We start from the raw sequence: 22,783 nt of genomic DNA, 5'->3' as shown, positions 1-22,783 counted from the left end.
AAATGGAGATTTGTACACTTACATTCATAGCAGCATTATTTAAGATTGTAAGAACAGGAAAATAGCCCAAATGTAAAAAAAAAGTAATAGATTTAGAAAGTGTACTATATTTACACAATCTAATACTATGCAGCACTTAGGAGTAACAAATTTAAAAAATATAACGTGGGAGAATCTAGACAGCATTATGCTGAGTGAACTCAGTCTCATAAAGGCAAATACTGTATAATACCATTATTGTAAAAATAGATGCATAACTAGTAAAATGTGTATAAAGGTCCAAGAGGTAAGGAGGGAACAGGGAAGCTGAGGGTGTGCAGTGGGGATATCAAGGGGCTGCATAATTTGGTCTGTGGAGGAAGGAGGCTAAGGAAATGGGAAAGATTCAGTGAGGACCTGAAAAGATGGGATAATGGTGTGCACAGATCAGTGACAAGTAATTTTATGAAACATAATGTATATATGAAACACTATGTGAATGTAGGAAAATGTGAAACACTATAGATATAGATATCGATATAGATTATAGAGATGATAGATCGAGAGAGAGAGAGAGAAGAGAGAAGAGAGAAGAGAGGAATTTGTATGGAAACCAATTAAAAAAAATATAAACCAACACTATCCATTCCCTACATTCAAATATATGTTCTCAATTGAAAAATTCAAAAGTATCTTGAGGGGATTTTTTTAAGCAAGGATCTAATGTGCATTTGTGCAATAGTTCTTTTTTTGAAAGAAATATGGATCCCAAATTCTAAGCTAACTAAAATTATTAATTATTACTCTCAAGAATGCTGAGATCATATAGTCCAATTCTATCTTAATTCACGAATTGTTTACTTAATGCTTGATGTGACCTTTACTTGGGCACTTCTTACAGAAACAAGAGTTTTGCTTTATGATGAGGCAGACTCTAATTATCAGAAAGCTATATTGTTAGAGAACATGGCTGAAAGCAAGAATAGCAGAAGGATTTCTGTCTGTGCTTTATTGATGGTGGAAAGCATTTGCTGTGTGGATCATAACCAATTGTGACTAACATTGGGTAGAATGGGAAACCCAGAACATTTAAACATACTCAAGTAAACTTATGCCAAGACCTAGAGACTGTTGTTCAAACAGAACAAGGGAACACAATATGATTTAAAATTAAGAAAGGTGTGTGTATGGTTGCATCCTTTCTCCTTATCTATTCAATCTGTATGCTGAGAAGGTTGTTTGAAATTTGGACTCTGAAGAAGAATGTGGCATCAGGATCAAAAAAAGACTTCTCAATAATCTACATTGTGCAAATGGCACAACCTTGCTTACTGAAAGTGAAGAGGACTTGAAGGACTTGCAGCAGAAGATCAAAGAATACAATCTTTTTATTTTAATTTTTTATTATCATTAATTTTAATGAAAATTTACAGAGACTTTGGTTTTCCATTCATTCATTGTTGTACTTTTCTCCCTGCCCACCTCTCCCTCACCCCCAGTACACTCTTCTCTTTGAAAAGTAAAAGAAAAATTCTTTCATTGTTTTACATTCTCTCTCCCCAGGTCCACTCCACTATGCAGCCTTTGTTCTGGACTCCTGTTATGACAATAATACCCAATCAAATATCCCTTTTAAACAGTTTTCTCCCTCATCTGTTTCAATGTAGTATACATTAGTTATCCCATCTTTCTCAGTCCCCCAAACCCCGATGCCAGTCCTGTTTTACAACAGTAGCACTATTCAGTATTTGTCCTTTTATGACTGAGATATTTCACTCAGCATAATGCCCTCCATGGTCACCCATTTTGAATAATATTGGATGAGTTCATTTTTTTCAATGCAGCATAGTATTCCATTGTGTGAATATACCACAGCTTTTCTATCCATTCTTTTGTCGATGGCACTTAGGTTGTTTCCAACTCCTTGTTATTGAAGCTGCGATAAACATGGGTATGCATATACCTGCTTGGGTGACAGTTATGGTCTCTTTGGGGTATATTCCCAGTAGTGGAATTGCTGGGTCAAATGGTATCTCTATCTGCAACTTTTTGAGAAAGCACCACACTGCCTTCCACAGTGTTTGTACCATTTTACACGTTCACCAACAGTGAATAAGGGTTCCAGTTTCTCCACAACCTCACCAGCATTTGTTCCTTGCTGTTCTGTTAAATTTTGCTATTCTTACTGGGATGAAATGATATTTCATAGTTGCAGAATACCATCTTCAATATGGATTGCATCTCAACATTAGGAAAACAAAAATTCTCTCCACTGGACCAACAGACAACATGATGATAGATGGAGAAAAGATTGAAACTGTCAATAACTTAATCTTACTTGAATCCAAAATCAACACTCTTGGTACCAGCAGTCAGGAGATCTGGAGATGTATGTTGTTGTTGTTGTTGTTGTTGTTGTTGTTGTTGTTGTTGCTGTTGTGTGCCTTCAATTTGCCTGCAACTCAAAGCAACTCTGTACAACAGCTCTGAAGCCTATTCTATCTTGAGCCAGTCTCACTGACTCCAACACACCTAACTCCATTACCCCAGTTGCTGTATCAACCCATCTCATCCAGGGTATTCCTCTTCTCCAAAGTCTGTCCACCATTCCAAGCATAATGTCCTTCTCTAAGGACTGATCCCTCCTCACCACTTACCCCAAGTATGTGAGATGGAGCTTCAAAATCCTAGCCTCCAAGGAGAAACTTGGTTTGACCCTTTCCAAGATACCTATTTGTTTTCTTTGTGGTTCAAGATTTCTCCAGCACCACAAATCTCTTCTCTGTCAGTCATCTTCAGTCATTGTCCAGCTCTTAGATGCATAGCAAGTAATTGCAATGACCATGACCTCGATCAGGCTCACTTTAGTTCCTAGACTGATTCTGTTCTTCTCAGTACTCTGGAGAGGTCTCTCACAGCAGATTTTCCTAGTGAAATTTGTCTTTTGATTTCCTGGTTACTGGTGCCAAGAGTGTTGATTGTGGAACCAAACAAGCTGTAATTGTTACCAACTTCAAACTCTTCTCCATCTATCATAGTGTTGCTAATAGGCCCAGTGGTGAGAAGCTTTGTCTTCTAAATGTTGAGCTTCAATCCTTATTGAAGACTACAGTCCATTGAAGACTACAGTCCTTTACCTTCTGTGGCAAGCAATTCAGGTCCTCCTCAGTTTCAGCAAGCAAGGTGTGTCATCTGCATAATGTAGGTTGTTTATGAGTTTTCCTCCAATCCTGATGCTACATTCCTCCTCATAAAGTCCAGCCCCCTGAATGATCTGTTCTGCATATAGATTGAAAGGTTGTGGAGAGAGGACGCATCCCTGACAAACAGATGCTCTGCTGGATGTGCTTACCAAGTTGTGCCATGAAATCTGGAGGACAACTACCTGGCCAACTGTCCTTAATATCACACAAAAGCAAACTCCTGCTGAAAATTATCCAAAAGCTGGAACAGTACATTGACAGAGAACTACTAGAAATACAAGCTGGATTTGGAAGAGGTTGTGGCACTAGAGACATTATCACCAATGTCTTAGCAGAAACCAAAGAGTACCAGGAGAATGTCTGTGTTTCATTGACTATGCAAATGCATTTGACTATATGGATCACATCGTATTGTGGCTAACCTTGAGGAAAGTGGAAATCACAGAACACTTGATTGTGCTTATGTGAAACCTATCCTTGGACCAGGAAGCAGTCCTTAGAATACATCTAGGAAATACTGCATGCTTTATGATCAGGAGATGTATAACATTGAGAAAGTCTGTAGTCAGGACCTCTCCAAATTATTTAGGAGCATTGATGTCAGTTTGAGGCCTAAAGTGCCCCTGATTCAGGTCATGGTCTTTTCAATCACTTGCTATGCATCTGAGAGGTGGACAATGGTGAAGGATGACAGAAGAATTGTTGCCTTTGAACTGTGTTGTAATGTTGGAAAAGAGTACTAAATATTTTATGGATGACCAAAAGAATAAACAGGTATATCCTGGAGAAGATGCAGTCAGAGTGTTTCTTGGAGGCAAAAGTGGTAAATCTTCATGTCACATAGTTTGGGCATGCTACTAGCAGAGGCTATTCCTTGGAGAGGGATATCATGCTCGGAAAGGTGGAAGGTCAGTGAAAGAGACGAAGACACTCAGCTAGCTAGATTGATGCATTGACTGGAGCAATGGGTTTGAGTATGTCAGAGATTGTGAAGATAGCAAGGGACACCACAAAGTTCAAATATGTTGTTGACAGGGTCATTATGGGTCGTACTTTGGAAATAGGACATGGCATCCACTTCCTAAATAACATGCCTCTGGAAACTCTATAAACTTTGATAAGTGTTTATATTTGTAGAGGGGCTTCAGGCCTTTTCTTCATTGGGTTGCTATGACTCATGCTCAACTTGAAGGCAACCAACAACAACTCAACTTGACAGCACCTAACAACAACAACAACAACATATTGTTCAAATACTGTACTGAAGTTCGTTATCTTCTTATAACACACTATGTAGTTATTGAGTTTCTGTGGCTAAACACATTAAATTTTATTCTGTCATTGTCTTACATTTCTCCAAGGATTGAAAATAGCTGAATCTTCTGTTTTCCTGGGTTAAATATTTCATTACATTATGTATTCATGGATAACTTAATTTCTAACTCCTTATTTCCACCAATCAATATTCTTAAATCTTAAATATTCCTTTCAAAATTGGCATGAAGAATAGCCTATGATACCAAAAATAGACATGTAACGGGACCTTAAGAAATCTCCTTTCCTTGATCTCTCATCATTTCTGTTAATAGCAACTGAGAATCCATTAATTTTTAAACAGGCTACACAAATAATATATTCAGTCAATCCAAACCTCATGGGCCTTTTCATCACTTCAGCATCTCAAATCAGGTCCTCAGTTTTAAGGGAAACTCAGCCCTATGAGATCCCCTTTCTTTTTCAAAGTACCTACACAAACTTTTTCAATATAGTGTCTCAAACAAATCTATCTCACCGTGGTCTCTAGAATCCCCAGTTACATTCTTCTTTCTAAAATGAAGATACTTACCCATCTGGAACTGGAGATTTTAACTCATTTAAGTATTCTTATAACCTTCTGTTCTAATTCCAGCTTCCATTTTCTCTCAGCGGTGTTTGCTTTAACTTTTCCAACACAGCACATTCTGTTTCATAGACAACACAGCAGCAAAAGTTGAGTGGAATAGTGATCCAATTGTTTGCCTTAGAATAATCATAGAAAGTTAACACTGAAAGAAGCCTTAAACATTTGGATTATTAATTATAGAATTATGTTAAGGGTGAAAGATACAATATAATACTATACACACTGTATGCTGTTTGTGCTGTTGAGTTGATGTGGACTCATAACAACCCTCTAGGACAGAGTTTAACTCCCCTTTAGTATTTTCTGGGTGGTTTTTGGTTTTGGTTTTTTATTGTTGTTTGTTTTAGTGGTAGTTTACAAATTCTATTAGATTCTTATTTAATCATTAAGAGACATTTCATTTTATAACATTAATTACAATTGGCTCTATGAGGAGAAATATGGGGTCAATATTGGTGGAAGATCTATCAATAATCTGCGTTATGCAGATGACACAACCCTGCTTGCTGAAACTTGAGGAGGGCCTGAAGCGCTTGCTGCAGAGGGTCAAGGAGCGCAGCCTCCAATATGGATTGAGGTTCAATGTCAAGAAGACAAAGATTCTCACTACTGGATCAATTGGCAGCATCAGGATGGATGGTGAAGAGACTGAGATTGTTCACAGTTTTAGTTTGCTTGGCTCCACAGTCAACACACTTGGCACCAGTAGCCAGGAAATTAAAAGACATATCGGGAATGTCTGCTGTTAGGGACCTCTCCAAAGAACAATGGTGTCTCTCTGAAGACTAAGCTGCATCTGATACAGGCCATGGTCTTTGCTATCACTTGTTATGCATCAGAGAGTTGGATAATGACTAAGGAGCCTGAAAGGAGAATTGATGCCTTTGAGTTGTGGTCCTGGAGAAGATTATTCAGAGTACCATGGACTGCTAGGAAAACAAATAAATTCACCCTGGAGAGGGTAAATCTGGGTGGCTCCTTGGTTGCAAGGATTCTGAGGGTCCGTCTAACATACTTTGGACATGATGTAAGGAGGGACAGGTCCTTCGAGAGGGACACCATGCTTGGGACGGTGGAGGGACAGCACAGGAGGGGAAGGCCCTCTATGAGGTGGATTGATTCAGTGACTGGGGAAATTGGGGTGGGAATGTCACAGACAGTGCAATTGGCACAGGACAGAGTAGAGTTTAGGGCTGTTTTACAAAGGGTCACTATGAGTCGCAAGCGACTCGAAGGCACATAGCAACAACAACAATCAAACCCTCTGGCAACCCTCTGAAAATTGCCTCTGAAAAACTGCTAAATAGCACATAAAAACAGCAACCACAATCAAACACTAATTTTCCCTTCACCCAACTTATCTGTTTATTACTTGTTCTTTCCTCCCCTTCATTGTTCATATTAGGCTACCATTTTAAAAGAAACAGATCACCAGTCCTTTTCTCCTGTGCACTGACTGGCACATTTGAACCACCAGCCTTTGACTATGGGACAGGCAGGGTTCCGTGCGCTACATAGTCACATCTCTATCACTATATAGAAAACACGTACGCAAGTTCTCTGCAAGAACCATATCAAATGCAAACAGTAACTGTTTATGAACTATGGGTGATTTCTCATTATTTTGAAAAATATTCGTTACTATGATTTGGTTTCATATTTAAAAATAAAATATAAATTATAGGAAACCTTTATCTTCAAACTTTCTTTATTCCTTCCCCATACACACCTGTGTTTCTCAACAGAAGAGGGGGACATCTTAAGCCTCCCTTTATCCATTCACTTAAAAACCAATAAGGAAAATTAACTCAGGCAGTAGACAAATGGCTGCATTTTGTGGCCCTGCCTCCCTTTCCTACTGCAGGAAAAACACCTAATTTTACACATTGAACTCAAGCAAGTTATCTATCTGCCATCTCTAATTATAAGAAACAATGAAAAGGGGGAGGGGATGGGGACACACACCAGAGCAAGGTTCAGTGCTGTTGTTCATAGGGTCACAGTCAGCTTTATACCATCTAATAAAAACAATACTTATTGAGTATTGATGAGTCACATAGTCATGTGAAGGACTTAGCAGAGCACCTAGTTGATAACAATGGTCCATTACTCATATTATTCTGGTTGCTGTTACATGCCATTGAGTCAGTCACCTATGACCTGTAGCAACCCTATGTACAGCAACTCTGAACTATGCCCTGTTCTGAGCCGTTCTTACTAATTCAGACACACCTGACCCCATTGCCCCAGTTACTATATCAATCCATCTCATCCTGGGTCTTCCTTTCTGCGTGGTCACTCCTCCCTTCCACACATGATGTCTTTCTTCTTCAAGGACTGGTCTCTCCTGGCCATGTGCCCAAAGTATATGAGATGGAGCTTCAAAATCCTAGCCTCCAAGGAGAAACTTGGTTTCACCCTATCCAAGACAGACCTACTTATATTCTTGGCAGTCTATTGTATGTTCAAGACTCTTTTCTAGCACCACAGTTCAAAGGCATCGATTCTTCTTCTGTCATCTTTAGTCATTGTCCAGTTCTCTGATAGACAGCAAGTAAGTATGCCTGGATTAGACATACCTTAGTCTCTAGATTAACACTGTTGCTTTTAAGCACTCTGAAGAGGTCCCTGACAGCAGATTTTCCCAATGCAATTCATCACTTGATTTCCTAATTTCTCGTGTTAAGAGTATTGATTGTGGAGCTGAGCAGGCCATAATTGTTAACAACCTCAGTATTTTTTCCAGCTATCATGGTGTTGCCAATTTGGCCCAGTGGTGAGAATCTTTGCCTCTGGATGTTGAGCTTCAAACCATATTGAACATTACTGTCCTTGAGCTTCTGCAGCAAGTACTTCAGGTCTTCTTCAGTTTTATCAAGCAAGGTTGTGTCATCTGCATAACATGGGTTGTTGATGAGTCTTCCTCCAATCCTAATACCACTTTCCTCCTCATAAAACCCTGCTTCCCAAATAATCTGTACTACATAGAGATTGAAAAGGTACGGAGACAGGATGCATCCCTGATGCACTCCTTTCCTGATTTTGAACATGCAATGTTTTCCTACTCTGTTCTGAGGACTACTTCCAAGTCCAAGTATAGGTTTTGCATAAACACAAGTGTTCTGAGATTGCCGTTTTCCTCAAGATTAGCCACAACTTGTCGTGATCCACAGTCAAATACGTTTGCATAGTCAATGAAACACAGATAGATATCCTTCTGGTACTCTATGCTTTCTGCCAAGATTGATCTGACACTGGCAATAATGTCTCTAGTGCCACATCCTCTTCTAAGCCCAGCTTGTATATTTGGTAGTTCTCTGTCAATGTACTGTTCCAGTCATTTCTAGATAATCTTCACCAGGATTTTGCCAGTGTATGTGATATTAGTAATATTGTTTGATAATTTCCACACTCTTTCAGGTCAGCTATTTTTGAAATTGCAATAAATATGGATCTCTTCCAGTCAGCTGGCCAAGCAGTTGTCCTCTAGATTTTTTGGCACAACTTGGTGAGCACATCCAGGGAAGGATCTGTTTGTTGAAATACATCAATTGGTTCTTAGGACTTTTTTTTTTTTTTGCCAAGTTCTTCAGAGCAGCCTGAACCTCCTCCTTTATCATCATTGTCTCTTGATCATATATTGTCTTTTTAAATTCTTCTGTGTCAGTCAATTCTTTTTGGTACAATAACACTATATATTCCTTCTATTCTTCTTTTAATGTTTCCTGAATCATTCACTACTCTGCTCATTTCATACTTAAATATTGCAACTTATGGCTTGAACTTGTTGTTTACTTCCTTCAGCTTAAGAAATGCCACACCACTATGTCCCTTTTGATTTTCTGACACCAAGTCCTTACACATTTCATTATAATACTTTTATGTGTCTACCCAGACTGTCCTTTAAAATATTCTATTCAGCTCCTTAACTTCTTGATTTCTTCCCTTTGTTGGCTTCTTGGAATTCTAGTGTACTATTAAGAGTCTCTTCTGACATCCATTTTGGTCTTTTCTTCTTCCTTCTTTGTAATCACTTTTAGCATTCTTCATGAACGATATTCTTGATATCCTCCCACAGCTTGTCTGGTCTGCATTCATTAGTGTTCAAGACCTCAAATCTCTTCCTGAGTTGGTTTTTAAATTCAGGGGAGATAGACTCAAGGTAAAATTTTTATTCTTGTGGACATTATTTAACCTTCTTTAGCTTTAATTTGAACTTGCATATGAGTAGTTGATGGTCTGTTCACAATCAGCACCTGGCCTAGTTTCAACTGCTGATATTGAACTTCTCCAATGACTTCCTCTACAAATATAATCGATCTGATTCCTGTGCATCCCATCAGGTGAAATCCATGTGTACAGCCTCTGTTTATGTTTCTTATAAAAGATATTTGCTATGAATAAATCATTGATTGTGCAGTTCTTTCATCCTATCCGCAGCCTCATTTCTGTCACCACGTTCATATTTTTTGACTACTGATCCTTCTTCCTGGTTCCTAACTTTCGCATTTCAGTTACATATCATTATTAATACATGTTAGTTACATGTGTGATTGATTTCTGACTGCAACAGTTGGTAGAAATACTCATACTACGCCTTCATAAACTAATCAGTTAAATCTTTCAGACTTTCAGGGTGAGACAAGTACTAGTTATTCATTCCAGTTTTCAGCAATATAAATAACAGCATGATATGATTATTATCTCTTTATTTCCATATTATTTTTCATTCTCACCTAATATTTATTTGATTAAAATTTGTATTTTCAGTAATATATTTAAGAAGTATGACTTAAAATTCAATTCCTGAAATGACACCAGCCTATATGTGAAAGCCCTGTGTTTGTCTTAGCACAGTTGCCAGGGATGATATATTCTCTGTGTCAGCTTGTTCTTTATATATACAACACCCTACTCCATCCCAGCAATTTATAAGAGGATAGTATTCACTGTGCTTCAGGCAACTTAAAAGCATCTTGAGAAAGTGCTTGTGAAATAGATTATGCCAATCTTCTAAAATACATGTTAGAGTGTAGTTCACACATATTATTTTCCTAGGGTGATAGCCTGTTATTTTTTTTTATATTTTTCTCTTCTTCTTTATCCCACTTAGAGTTAGGGAAAATAATTTCTACACACTATATTTGTACATTACTTGGCTCCATGAAAATCTGCTGTCAGGGACCTTTCCAGAGTACTGAAAACCAACGATGTCAGTGTAGAGATTAAGATGAACCTAATCCAGGCCATGGTCTTTGCAGTTACTTTTTATGCTTCAGAGAACTGGATTGACTAAGGATGACAGAAGAAGAATAGATGCCTTTGACGTGTGGTGCTGGAGAAGAGTCTTGAACATACCGTGGACCACCAAGAAAACAAATAGGCCTGTCTTAGAGAGGGTGAAACCAAGTTACTCCTTGGAGGTTAGGATTGTGAAGCTCCATCTCACATACTTCGGGGACACGGCCAGGAGAGACCAGACCTTGGAGATGAAGGACATCATGCTTGGGAGGGTGAAGGGATAGTGCAGGAGAGAAAGACCCCAGATGAGATGGACTGATACAGTAACTGGGGCAATGGTGGTTGTCTGAATTAGTGAGACTTGCTCAGGACAGGGCAGGGTTCAGAGCTACTTTACATAGGGTTGCTATGGGTCACAGGTGACTTGATGGCACGTAACAACAACAGTAACATGATTTGTATATATTTCTCGTGGAAGATGTCAAGGGTTGGGGATAGATAAGAGTTAGTGGTTTGTTAGAGGTTGAAACCAGGCTGCTCTTTGGAGGCAAGGATTCTGAGGCTTCGTCTGACATACTTTGGGCATGTTGCAGAAAGGATCCAATCATTGGAGAGGGACATCATGCTTGAAAGGGTGAAGGGGCAGCACAAGAGAGGAAGACCCTCAATGAGATGGATTGGTTCAGTGACTGGGGTAATGAGAAGAGGTGTGTCAGAGACAATAAGATTAACACAGTATAGAACAGGGTTCAGGGCTGTGGTATGTAGAGCTGCTATGAGTCGCAAATGACTCGATAGCACATAACACCACGACCACCAACAACAACAGCTTAAAAGTATTACAGAAATTTGTTGATATCTGACAAGTTCTTTGCAAGAAAGGGCAATGTTTATACCAAATCTTTGTAGTGACTATGACTTGTGTAGATCTATATACAGTAGGCTGACTGTATTTTTCCCTTTGGGTTTTATTGGTAACGTGAACTTTGAACTGCAAAACCTAAAATGTGAAAACTAAGAAGAGCAGTATAAACAATTGAGAGTCTCCAAGCTACTAAGTGGTCTTTAGGGACTGGAGAGAAGGCATTTGCAGAGAAGGAAAGAATTGAGCCAAAAACCCTATTTCTCCAGAAACTTTCATGTAACAAATTTTAAATCTAAGTATATTTTGGGACAAAGGGTAAGTTGATTACCTGCTGATAAATATTTAAAGGGAAAACACACTTCCCCCCCCCCCATCACACAGTAAATCTCTCTTCAAACTGAAAACCAAAATTCATTTATTGGCAAGTCTATTCTAATTAGTGATCTCTGATGGTCTAGTGGGTAAGCAGTTGTGCTGCCAATACAAAAGGAGGTTGTTCAAATCTCCTTCTGTGCAGTTTACAACCTCGGAAAAACACTGAAGGGTCAGCACTGATTCAGTTCTAACTCGATGGTAATGAGGTTCTTCTTGGATTCTTATTCAGGGAAAACCTTATGAGTTAGAGCAGAACTGTATTCCAAAGTTTTCCACTGGGTGATTTTTTTAATAGTGGATACCTAGGCCTATCTTTTTAGGCATCTCTGGGTAAAATAGAACTCCAACCTTTCAGTCAGCATTAATGCCCATTAATCATTTGCACCACTTGGAGATTCAATTCAGGACTAATAGGGTGTTAATAGTGTGTACTATTTTTTTGTCAAAATTGCTTCCACTAACAAATCGACCAAAAGCACTCATGTACAGAGTTAACAGAATCTACTTTGTCAGTATAGCTTCTTGTTGTTGTTGTTAGGTGCCGTCCAGTCGTGGACGACTCATAGCGACGCTTTGAACGAAAGGCCTGAGCACTGTTTGTACATAGAGTTTCTAGAGCCAAGCCATTTAGGAAGTGGATGCCACTCCTGCTTCCAGGCTTGTTTTAGTCAGGAAGCTCCAGCCAACACTGTCCACCATGGGTAACCATTACCACATTTGTTCAGTAGCACAGCAACCACGAGTTACCTCTGTAGAGCAACACACAGACCAGTGCTACAGTATAGTTTGAGGAGAGACTTTATAAATGAAAAGATTGAAATTGGTGCTGTAAAGTTAGTGCCACTAGTTAGTACACAGCCACACAAAGAGCTTCATAGATACTTATCCATATCGTCATGTGATCTTAGCCCATGTTTGTTGAAGGATTAGTACCTGAAAAAGAAGGAAATCATATAATCTTTATAAACCTTCTAAACTTTGTGCCTTCAGTGGCAAAACCAAATGCATGAGTTTTGATTAATGAAATTGGTTTCCTGGGCCAATATAAATTCAAAGAATGTTTCTCATCCAATCATAGGCTATGCTGAGTCCAATAACTAATTTCCCAATGCCTGTCACCCTGCCAATTCCAGATGACTATTGCTTTTATTCTAACCCAAAACTAAATTAAGAAGAGTTTGAGGGTGGAAAGTTGTTACAATGCATTAATCACTGCACTGTCACTTTCCTAAAACACCTTCCTAAAAGAAGCATGGCTTCCTTCAGAATCCTCTCCAACACGTACTGCTGTCACCTAACAGGTACACCACCAAATATAGGCTTCCCACACACTGCCTGTCTTGCTCCCAACACATTCTCTCACAAGCAGAGGCAATGAATACCTGTGTGGGTTTAGAACACATTTTCCCTGTAGTGTCCCAAGAGAACAAATAGTCCAAACTTGGAGGATGTACAACAGAGGTGCCTCTTGGAGGCAAGGCTGGAGAAACTGCATCTTGGAGCACGTGGTCGAAGGAACCAGTCCATCCTGCTGAGAAAGGTGGAGGGCAGAGAAGAGGGAGCTCCTCAGCAGGATGGATTGACTGACACAGAGACTGCTGTAGCAATGGGCTTGAGCCCATCAGATATGGTGAGGACGGTGTGAGATAGGGCACGGTTCTGGTCTCTTGTCTGTAGGGTTGCTGTGAGTTGACATCGACTTGATAGCACCTAACAACATAACAACAACAAATACAAAGGAACCCTAGTGACACAGTGGTCATGCACTTAGCGGCTAACCAGAAAGTCAGCATTTCAAACCCACCAGCCGCTTTGTCCAAGGAAGTTGTAGCATTCTGCTTGAACAGCTTTGGAAAGACTATGGCCCGTTCTGCTCTGTCCTTGCCTGTAGCTAAGTCAGTGAGGCAGTGGGTTATGTTTTGGATCCTTGTCGTACTTTAATGAGTCCCCACCAGGTGGCAGAATTGTAACATGTTGAGATTGATGAGCTTCTCCCGTGACCCTGTTTTTCTAGTTGTTGCCATTGTTTTAATACATTCCAGAAACTGGTGGTTCCAAAAGGGCACAGATGAAGCGTCATGCCCAAAATATGATGACTCCATTCAAGATCACATTAGCTTGCAGGAGGAAGATTCATCTTGCAGTGACCGTGCTTTTTCCCCTTATAATGAAATCTTTCGAAGCTGATCCCTGCTATCCCTCTTCCTTAATTTAGATGGCTATAGGAAGGAAGGAAGGTTAAAAACATCCTTAATGACTAGATGAGTTTATCCTTAGGTGAACCATGGGGTGCTTTCTCTTCCATCTCACATATTCTCCTTTTAAATCTAAGAAAGATGAAAGAGGCTTGAACTTCAGAATGAGCCGCCCCAACCTTGGAGGCTTCCAGAGGACGGGACGGAGAACACAACAGCAGATAAAATGCTGAGAAATGCACACATACTAACACTAGGCATAGACTCAGATACACCCAGGGAAAAGTAATGCTGAGCAAACACAACCCATGTTTGTCTCCCTTTAATAAATGCAGAAGATCTATTTGAAACAAAAGAATTTATTAAATTAGAGACCTGTGAATTGTATTTTCTATATAAAGTCTAAAGCAGATACAAAATCTTCTGACTTGGACTCTTTCTCATTTATTTGTCAACCATCAGTTTTATAAAGGGAAAGGGTAAAAGTTGTGTTAAGAGTTACCCGTAAAAAAAAAAAAAAAAAAAAAGAGTTACCCTAAGCTCCATCTCTTTGCAAATCAATAGTAGTAAACATCTCTTTAGGATGCTAAGAAAGAAAAATGTGTTTGCTCTACTTCTGCTTTGTGAAGTGGCCAGGTGGGAAGAGGCTGTGCTGTAGTCCCCAGTACACAGCTGCTCCACAGGACAAGGATGGGCAGTCACCTCCTGAGTGATGAACTATCTCTGAAAACCCACTGAATGAGTCAGCCCATTCGGACTTAATGGCACACAACAACAGTCATGCATTGGAATGACTAGTTAATTGCCAAACTGTTCTATACCTTTGGCCAATCTGTTAATTAAAAATCTGTTAATTAAAATCTGTTAATTAAAAGACTGCCAGTTCAAACCCAACACTCCTCCAGGAGAAAGACGAGTCAATCTAGTTTCATAATAATGGACAGCTTTGAGAATCCCAAGTGGCAGTGCTTCTCTGTCCTGAAGGTGTGCTGTGAGTACAAAAGGACTTGGTGCCAGGTGGTTGGGTTTGGTCTTGGCTTCTTCCTGTTTCTTAATAGTAACCTGTTCCAGAAGTAAAATAAGACCCTCATTGGGAGGTATGTGGCATATAAAAACAACATTTCATGTAGTACTTCTGAAAATCTCTCTTAGAAAGTATTTTCTCCCCTGTTTATATCAGAAATGTTCCTAAAATGACATAAGCAGAGCCCTTTTACCTACAACATCTGATAATTGGTGATGGAGGTGTGCTTCTAAGATCAGAAGTGCTGTTGGAAAAACACATCCTGTCTATTAACAAGTAGTGGGATCATGATGTCAAAGCCATAAAGTCCAAAGCTCTCCAGAGCCATTAACAATAAAATTGTTGAATCTTTGCCAATACCTTCTTGATAATTTTAGAAATTATATTGTTGCAAGTGTATGCCAACAAGTCAAAACTAAAAATCATGTCACCAGAGCTCCCTAAAAATTATATTGTTGTTGTTGTTGTTGTTGTTATGTGCCATTGAGTAACCTGCAACTTATAGCGACCCTATGTACAACAGCCCTAAACCCTGCTCTATCCTGTGCCAATCTCATTGTCTCTAATACACCTACGCCCACTACCCCAATCATTGAATCAATCCACCTCACTGAGGGTCTTCCTTTCCTGTGCTGTCCGTCCACCCTCCCAAGCATGATGTCCTTCTCCAAGGACTGGTCTCTCCTTGCAACATGTCCAAAGTATGCGAGATGAAGAAATATTATATTAAAAACTTATTTTATATTGAGACTTACTACTGAGGAGCTTTGCTAGCTTAGTGGTAAGGAGTTTCACTGCAATTCAAAGCAGGTGGCTCAAATCTAGCAACTGCTCTGTGAAAGAAAGATGGTCAGTCTCCTCCCATGCAATTTACAGTCTCTGAAAACCTGTTGGAGGGTCAACTATGGATTAGTTCCAACTGGCATGCACATACCAATAACAATAATATAGTAGCCAGAAGTTCCTAGGGATTTCTGGTGGCCTAGAGAATTGCTCTGTAAAAGATTAACCCTCAGGATGTTCAAATCACCAGAATCTCTCATGAAGGAGAGCCAGTCTCGTCCCACATGATTTAGAGCCTCAGAAATCCAATGGACAATCATCTATGAGAGGGTTCCAGATTAATGCCAATAACTGTTTAAGAATTCCTTGGTGGTACAACCAAAAATGGGCAAAAATGTGTACATTTGAGTCCACCCAGAGATGTTGCAGAAGAAAGAGTTTGTGATCAGCTTCCAAAAAGTCAGCCGTTGAAAATCCTATGGAAGACACAAGTGTATTCTCCTATTCATGGTTTGTCATGAATCAGAATATGCTCAAGTGCAGCTTGCTTATGAGAATGAGACAAGTGACAACAGTATTCTCAATCATATGCAAAGAATTTGCTGGTGGTTTTCTTTTAGGCTACATGTTGTTTCCTAATTCTTTAAAACTCATTGACTTTTTCAGTCCCTTCATTTTCAGAGCTGTAGGTTGTGAGATGTTTCAGTCAAGTTCTGTCCCCGGTGGGATAATATCTGGTAAAGATTCAGAAATTTCTGACAAAAGATCCTGGACTTCTTGTGTTAGTTAGGATGGCCTTCTGTACAGGAAATGTCCTGAGATTGATAAATGTTCCCAATTATATTAATAGCAGCACTGACTGCTGAGACGCTAAGCCCCCAAAACCTTTTTCATTCAGATTCACTTCACAGACAGTGTAATAGGAAAGGTGCCGCTCATTGATTCCCAGGGAAGCTGGTCAGCTCTCTGAGTGAATAGCATTTTCCTGTCCTACCCACTGGGTTTGTGCATATCTGTGCAAATTTCAGCCACAGTCTGCTTTTTATAACTCACCATATCCCAGGGAGCAAGAAAGAAAATACTTCCATGAAGACCAATTTCATTGCATTTCAAAACACTTAAAGCCTCTTACCTGCTGTGACAGAGAGCTCAGTTCCACTAAGCTCCAGAGAAAAGAGGAGGCTTTTCTTCATGGAGCAGGTATTTTCTGTGCGCTGAGTCGTATCTGAGGTACATTGCTCAGGAAGAACGCACCTTATCAAAGAGACTGCCTTGGGCTCTTTGGGAACCTCCGCTGAATCAACGCTCACTGGGGCCATGGTCCATTGACGTCTTTTAAGTGTAGATCTCCAAAAGAGAGGTGGATGGCAGTGTGCACGTTCTTTGTTTTCTCAGGCTGCACAAGACTTTGTAGCCCACCTGTCCCTGGAAATATTCTGTGAAAATAGGAACAGATTGTGGCTTAGGTAATTTCAGTAGCTTTGATTATCAAGATTATCTAGCAGAAGCTATCAATAAATACAGAACTGGCTAGATGGTTTGCAAGGCTGAATGTAAAATAAGAATTCCAGACCTTTGTTCAAAAAGTAGTAAAGATTCCAAGATGGTGACAGCAGAGCATCAAATTAACTGATGGTACATATAACACATGCATGAAGCCAGCCCTACACGAACTCTCTTTTTCGTAAATACCATAGGATGCTGCTCTTTGAACAGCAGCAGTTGAAATGGTGAATGATGGGTTATACTCTAAAAAAAAAAAAAGCTTGGTTGCCTAGCAACTGGAAAAGGACCTGAAATGGCTGACTTGCAGGTTCAGATATATCATCTTAAAAGTCTAAAATTCATGGAAACCTTCTGGTGGACCAATAACTGTCAAGAAAAAAGGGATGTAACAGAAGATGGCAATGTGGAGGGCAAGAAGAGAAATGTTTCTCTACTCTGATAATCTCCTAGGTGGCTAGCTTCTAATTTTCGCTGTTAACAATCTTCTAAGACTAAAACTCATCCTAAGGGAAGTGACAGTGATGTGCCAATCGTGGTAATGGGCACCCATGGTGGACAGTGTTGGCTGGAGCTTCCCGACTAAATCAAGCCTGGAAGCAGGAGCGGCATCCACTTCCAAAATGGCTTGCCTCCGGAAACTCTATGTACGAACAGTGCTCAGGCTGTTCATTCATAGGGTTGTTATGAGTCGTCTACGACTCGACAGCATTAAACAACAACAACAAGGGAAGTGAAAGCAAAAAGGAAATTCTAGTTTCTTCAGAAATAGAAGGAATTACTTTCCCTTGACGAATAATGAGAATGTGAGTTAATAAATGTTTGTTGGTTACATTCATTTGACAATTAAAAAAATATGATAACTGGATCAAATTCCCAGGATGTTTATTTAATAAGTGCTTACAGTGTAAAAGAGCTCCAAAGGGAGCTCTGGTAACCTAGTGGCAAGAAGCTGAGCTGTAATCCCAAAGGCGTGTGTGTCAAATCCACCAGCTTCTCCAAGGTAGAAGGATGGGCATTCTCCACCCGTGGAATTAACTGCCTCTGAAAACCTGGCAGAGGGTCAGCTATGATTCGGTTGTGACTCAGTGACACACAACAACTTGTAATAGAATACAGAGTTATAGAAAGTTAATTTTATTCCAAAGAACTTTAGTCTCATGATACAAAGACTCTAAGCTAGTACATAAGGAACAAGTCCACACCAGCATTACATTTTAAGAGAAGAACCCATCACTTGCTCATTCTTCCCCTTTGGTATTTTATAGGGTCCTTGTGCTGCAGAATCAGAACCAGCCTTGTTGCTGGGGAGTAAGCAGTTTGGGCTTTCAAAAAATAGTCACATGGCAATTGCTTTTGATGACACCAAGGTTAAGAACAGGTATGTATTATTCCTTGATGTTGGGGAAAGTCTGATCATTGGAAATATTGAGCATTTACATCTAATCAAGTGTCATCAACTACATGCATTAATTAATTGATTGATTGATTGATTAATTAATTAATGAGGGTATGTGCATGTGTGTGTGTGTTGTGATTCATTAATGATTGCAGAGAACAAATTGTCTATTGCTGCACCCTCTTTTGGGGATCAGCAGATTTAGACAGGTCTGATCTCTAAGAGCGTTTGTCCCACTTCCATTGGCCTCTACCTTTGAGCTTTCATAATCTCTCTTTAAAGAATAGTGTGTTACTTTGTCTGCTTTTATTTCACAGCCTCACAATTGAGTTTGAAGTACGAACCGAAGCTGAATCGGGACTGCTTTTTTACATGGCTCGGATAAACCATGCTGATTTTGCCACAGTTCAGCTGAGGAATGGATTTCCCTACTTCAGTTATGACTTGGGAAGTGGAGACACCAAAACCATGATCCCCGTCCAGATCAATGATGGCCAGTGGCACAAGGTATTATAGAACCTGGGTACCAAGTACACCGATATCCCCATCTGCCAGTACTATTTTGCCAAAGCATATATTCACTGCCATTGAGTTGCGGTGCTGGAGAAGAGTACTGAACATACCACAAACTGGCAAGAAAACAAACAGATCTGTTCTAAAGAGGGTAAAACCAGGTTGCTTTTTAGAGGCAAGGAATTTGAAACTCTGTCTCATGTACTTTGAGAATACTTGGTCAGTGTGGTCCAGTCCTTGGAGAAAGACATCATGCTTAGATGGGTGGAGATTCACTTCAAGAGAAGAGCCTATTGAGACATATTGACATAGTGACTTTAGAAATGGGAATAGGTGTGTCAGAGATAGTGAGGTGGGCTCAGAATAGGGCAAGGTTCAGAGCCATTGTTCATAGGGTCACTATGAATTATAGTGGACTTGATGGCACATAACAACAATGTATTCACTCTTGGACTACTCGAAAGTGAGATAGACTCAAAGTAGAGTGAACGCCTTATACACCTGTTGTAGCCTTGGAAAATATGTTAATATCTATTCAAGTATCTAATTGACTACTTACATGCCTCATCATGATAATCCAGAGTTCTGTCATATTGCATGACTAAGGTTCTCAAAAGTCTGTCTACAAGACATTTTTGCTCTCAAAAGTAGAACTATAGAACAATAGAGTGTTAATCATAAAGTATGGTTTCTTCAAGTGAGCTCTAGCAGACTGGTCCACAGACAGCCGTACTCTTAACCCAAAGATGCCGTCTCACTAGTCTTTGAATCCACTAGCTGCTTAGTAGAAGAAAGATGACAGTTTCTCCTGAGAAATTCCTCCTGGAAATCAGCACGAATTGGTTTTCCATTCAAAAATACATACACAGTTGGACTGGTGACATTACAATCCCCATGTCATAGGTTATCAGAAGACTGGAAATAAACTATCAGTCAGTTCAGACTTGACAACAATGACTTTGAGTTCCTTTGCTTATCTGTTTCTTGTATTTAAAGTAATAATACTTAGAGATTATATTGACATACTTGTGATGTACTGATGGCCTGTTTTGAATGAAATAATATTTGATAATAGTAAAATTTGTCCAAATTAGGATAAGCCCTAGAAATTACCCTTCACACTCAAACCTTACCGTGGTCTGTAACAATCTAGAACCTGTCAATGTTGTGTTTAAAGGGCTCTAACATATCATTTCCACTTACATTTGGAATGACTTTAAAATCTTTGGCCTTACACCCAGGAACTGGAATTGTTATAGTCACAGAAGGCTCATTTCTCAGCTTATTGTCCTCGTTGGCATGACTGCAAATAGATAAAATTGATTAAAATGAAATCTCTGAATTTGTCTTTGCACCTGTGATAACCTATTAAGTAAAGCTATCCAAAGTAGACCAATAATGTATTTTTAATTTTCAGAGTAGCACATCATTAAAAGTTGGTATATTGACATACTTTCACTTTTCTTATCATCTAGGAAGCCACATAACCAATTAAAATGCATAAAGGAAAAATGCAACCAATTGTCATCATAGAAATAAAAAAAGTGAAACCTTCCTATTTGCTTGGGATTTCATCACTATCAAATATAACCCTCATGAAAGAGCTCCTGTTATGTGTTTCTTATTTGTAGTAACTAAAATAGCAAATAAAACACTTGTTAAAAAGCATATTTCTGGACCATACATAGTAAGGCTGAGATCAAGAAAAGAGATCTAAATACCATAACTTGCCAAATTCCTAGAGGATTTCCTGTTTATGAAAGTTTTTAAAAAATAAGTCCAAAACTAGAGGTCTTAAGTTACTCCATTTCAGAAGTAGACTCATTTTTAGGTGTGACTTCAGTGAAAGTTTATAGAAAAAGAATGGCTATCCACTTAAAAAGTCATATACATTTGTTTTGTAACATTGTTTGCTGTCTTTCCAATAATCCTTTCCTGTCTTCTAAACTTCATCCCGGGGCACATATTTCTCTTTCAATCTTAAGTGCTTGATTGTTCTAAAAATTTTGTACTTCCTTGCTTTTACAGTTTAGTTTACATTATTTGTCTGAAAACTGGGGAAGGAGTAAGTTCAATTATAGGTTGGAAGGATATCTAAGAGCTCTTGCCTTACAAATTCCATTTTATCAGACTAGCAAGCATGTAATTTTTTATTATTATTTCAAGCTTCCTTATACACATTTCTCCCATATTTTAGAATCTCTCCTACTCCTAATCCTTTCAGAGCAATCAGCCACGATCTAATTCATCTAGTCTCAGGGTCTTAGAAACGGGAGTTCCCATGGTCTATTGGGAACTGCTTCTTTACATCTTTGATTTCTTTCACTCTTCTTTGGTCTAGATGAGGAAGCCTATAACTACACCTTTAGATGGCTGTTCACAAGCTTTAAAGCCCCAACCTATTCACCAAAGTAGGATGCTTAACACTGTCTTTTTTTTTTTTTTCACTATGTTGTGGTATTTGAGACTATAGGTCTGAGTTCCTAGACCTAGCACCTCATTCCCTTACAGTGTTTATGACTAAGAAGTTCTTACAACTTTGCTCCTGATATGTTCTGCAATGTACATGGATATATTTGTAAGACATAACTGTATATGTAGAAATACCCTCTGTCTAACCTATAGGGAGGTCATGTGGACTAGTGGTAAGAAGCTGTGCTACAATTCCAAAGACATTCAGTTCTAATCTACCAGCTGCTCTGCAAGAGAAAGATAAGCAGTCTCCTCCTGTGCAATTTACTGGCTCTGAAAACCTTCTGGAGAGTCAGCTGTGGGTTGGTTCTGACTCAATAGCACATAACAACAACAATGTCAACAACTAATCTATACAAGTGTTGGTAGTATAGTCCCGTTCACCTTCCCATTCCTATTCAGTTTATGTGAATCCAGAAGTATTTTTAAATTATCAAGCTACTCTAGCATTCCCTAGGCTTACATATTCCGTTTCCTAAATTTAGATTTCTGGTTATATTGAGAAAGTCTTCACATATCTATCCAAAAAGATCATTCATGCCACAGCCACAACAGCTACTGCATAAGTGCCAGTACAGCTGGTTACATGGATTGTTTTGGAGATAATGAAGAAGATGATGATGATAATGATGGAAGGGACAGAATATGAGCTTGTCTACAACATAGGTCCAATATAACTTCTATCATTTTTATACAGTAGACATCTGATAAAGGTTATTTCTCTTTCCCTCAGGCATATGATAAAAGCTCCATTCTTATACTGCGTGTTTAAAGTTTTTCCAAGACTGGCATTAATTCTACCTCTTGTTTTAATTTTTTTTTTTTAGATTAAGATTATGCGAATTAAACAAGAAGGAATTCTTTATGTAGATGATGCCTCCAACAGAACCATCAGTCCCAAGAAAGCTGATATCCTGGATGTGGTGGGAATTTTATACGTTGGAGGACTACCTATAAATTATACAACTCGAAGAATTGGTCCGGTAAATATCTAATTTGCTTATTGTCTAAATAACTTCTTGTTGTTGTTAAGTGCCGTCGAGTCATAGGTGACTCATAGCACTTGCGTGCGTGATTTTCATCCTTTCTCCAGGTTCATAGGGTTTCTGGAGGCAAGCTATTTACAGAAGTGGATGCCACTCCTGCTTCCAAGCTTGTTTCAACTAGACAAGTTATTTATTTACTAGGTCATCAGAGCTCCATAATATTTTGCATTATCAGGTCACACTTTTTCACAATCACTTATAGGTGAACAAGAAATACCTTTTATGAGAAGTGACAGATTTATACACAGATTTGACTATCAGTATCACAGAGCAGAGTGCATA

The 22,783-nt window shown here is 39.1% G+C and overlaps 1 protein-coding gene across 1 annotated transcript in view; it reads left to right on the top strand.

Moving 5' to 3' along the window:
* Positions 1-22,783, top strand: part of LAMA2 (laminin, alpha 2) — a 746,602-nt gene that overhangs the window by 707,063 nt on the left and 16,756 nt on the right. Inside the window, exons 59-61 of the mRNA XM_006885032.1 lie at positions 18,340-18,452; positions 18,788-18,977; positions 22,283-22,438. Of these exons, the coding sequence (XP_006885094.1) occupies positions 18,340-18,452; positions 18,788-18,977; positions 22,283-22,438 (459 nt within the window). The remainder of the gene's footprint in view (positions 1-18,339; positions 18,453-18,787; positions 18,978-22,282; positions 22,439-22,783) is intronic.

Source organism: Elephantulus edwardii, unplaced genomic scaffold, assembly GCF_000299155.1.
Source record: "Elephantulus edwardii isolate Elephantulus edwardi_28Jun2011 unplaced genomic scaffold, EleEdw1.0 scaffold00039, whole genome shotgun sequence".
NCBI classification, from domain to species: domain Eukaryota; kingdom Metazoa; phylum Chordata; class Mammalia; order Macroscelidea; family Macroscelididae; genus Elephantulus; species Elephantulus edwardii.
The sequence above is the reverse complement of the archived record's forward strand: the minus strand, read 5'-3'. Positions and strand labels throughout refer to the sequence as shown.